Source organism: Rutidosis leptorrhynchoides, chromosome 8 (assembly GCF_046630445.1).
Source record: "Rutidosis leptorrhynchoides isolate AG116_Rl617_1_P2 chromosome 8, CSIRO_AGI_Rlap_v1, whole genome shotgun sequence".
Lineage (NCBI taxonomy): Eukaryota > Viridiplantae > Streptophyta > Magnoliopsida > Asterales > Asteraceae > Rutidosis > Rutidosis leptorrhynchoides.
In genome coordinates this window covers 362,022,565-362,024,295 of record NC_092340.1, presented here as the reverse complement: position 1 = coordinate 362,024,295, position 1,731 = coordinate 362,022,565, and the positions used below count along the sequence as shown (strand labels likewise).

The 1,731-nt window shown below is 39.6% G+C and overlaps 1 protein-coding gene across 1 annotated transcript; it reads right to left on the bottom strand.

The window, feature by feature from the left end:
- Nucleotides 1-344: 344 nt before the first annotated feature.
- LOC139864677 (uncharacterized) lies at nucleotides 345-932 on the bottom strand. Its single transcript, XM_071853250.1, has 2 exons — nucleotides 792-932; nucleotides 345-737 (listed from the first exon to the last, which is right to left on the bottom strand). Exons 1-2 carry the CDS (start codon nucleotides 930-932, stop codon nucleotides 345-347), a joined length of 534 nt encoding a protein of 177 aa, XP_071709351.1.
- Between the last annotated feature and the right edge of the window lie 799 nt (nucleotides 933-1,731).

Here is a 1,731-nt window from a genome sequence, read left to right as displayed (position 1 = left end):
TTTCCTTCGAATTGTGTACCATTATTACTCACAATTTCATTTGGTATTCCGAACCGACATACGATGTTTTCCCATACAAAATTGCGGATCTGTTTTCCCGAAATTGTTTTGAGCGGTTTGGCTTCAACCCACCTTGTGAAGTAATCTATAGCTACGACCAAAAACTTTACGCCTACTGGTCCTGCGGGGAATGGTCCCACTATATCGATTGACCATTTGCAAAATGGCCATAGAGACGCAACTGGTATCATTGGATGCCGCATAGCTTTACTTACCGGAGCATGCAGCTGACATGAGCAACGATTGCGTATTATTTACCCGGCATCTCTATACATTGATGGCCACTAGTATCCAAGCCGCATTATCTTGGATGCCACCGTTTTATGTCCTGAATGCAAAGCGTACATTTCCTCGTGCACTTCTCGGATAATTGATTCTGCTTGAGTTGGATTAAGACACCGTAAATGAGGTCCCAAGAAAGATTTTTTATATAGGACTCCATTGTCTAGCAAATAAATTTGTGCTTTCATTTTAATTTTCCTTGCCTTCGTTGAATCTATTGGCAATGTTCCGGTATTCAGAAATTTCACTATCGGTGTCATCCAACTTGACTCTTCTTCTTCGACTGCGGCAGATGTGCAGTCAGCGTCAATGGATTTGATCTTTACTTCTTCCACCCAATTTTGTTTTTTGAAATGGTTGAACGTTAAAGCGACTAACTTACTAAGCGCATCTGCCTTTTAATTCAATGTTCTTGAAACCTGCATTATCTGGAATACATCGAAGTCTACCGCAAGTTCTTGCACAAGCTTCAGATATTTTTGTATTGACTCATTATGTGCTTCAAATATCCCGTTGAATTGATTAGAAACCAACTGTGAATTAGCATATACTGACAACTCTTTTACCTCCAAGTATTTTGCTACGCGCATTCCAGATAGTAATGCTTCATACTCAGATACATTATTTGTTATAGGGAAGCAAAAATGCAGCGATAGGTATACTCCTCTCCTTCTTGACTTTTTAGGATTATTCCCGCCCCTGCGCCTTCTAGACCACAGGCCCCATCTGTGTGCATCTCCCACAACTGTTTGGGTGGATGTGGTATTTCTTTTGATTCGTGCGATATTTCAATATCTCCGGCTGTTTCAGCCAGATAATTTGCTAGGACTTGCCCTTTTACCGCACTCTTTGTTGAGAAACTTATCTCGTGCTCACCTAATTCAATAGCCCATTTGGCCATGCGACCAGAGTTTTCTGGTTTGTATAGCACCTGCTCAATAATTTGATAGCGAATGTGAATTTGCAAGAATTTTTTCAAGCAATTTTAGGCTTTTACTAATATTTTGTTTTTTGCCATACCTGCTTTATTGGTTGGTCTGTTAAGACCATTATTGGATGCGCTTGGAAATATCTCCTTAAGCGTCTGGCCGTATGCACAAGCGCATAGATGATGTTTTCGATGGCAGGATAATTTAATTCGATTCCTGTTAATGCTTTACTAACAAAATATACAGGCATTTGTACCTGTTCGCATAGCATAATACATATGATTTTAAATGACTATTGAATGAGAAATAACTAAGTTTTAGTTTGAAGTGCGTACCTGTCCCCTATTTGCTATCAACACTGTACTTATTGCTTCATTTGATGCCGCTAAATACAGTATTATCGTTTCTCCTGCAACGGGCGCTGTCATCGTAGGCAACTCCTTTAATAACTTTTTCATCT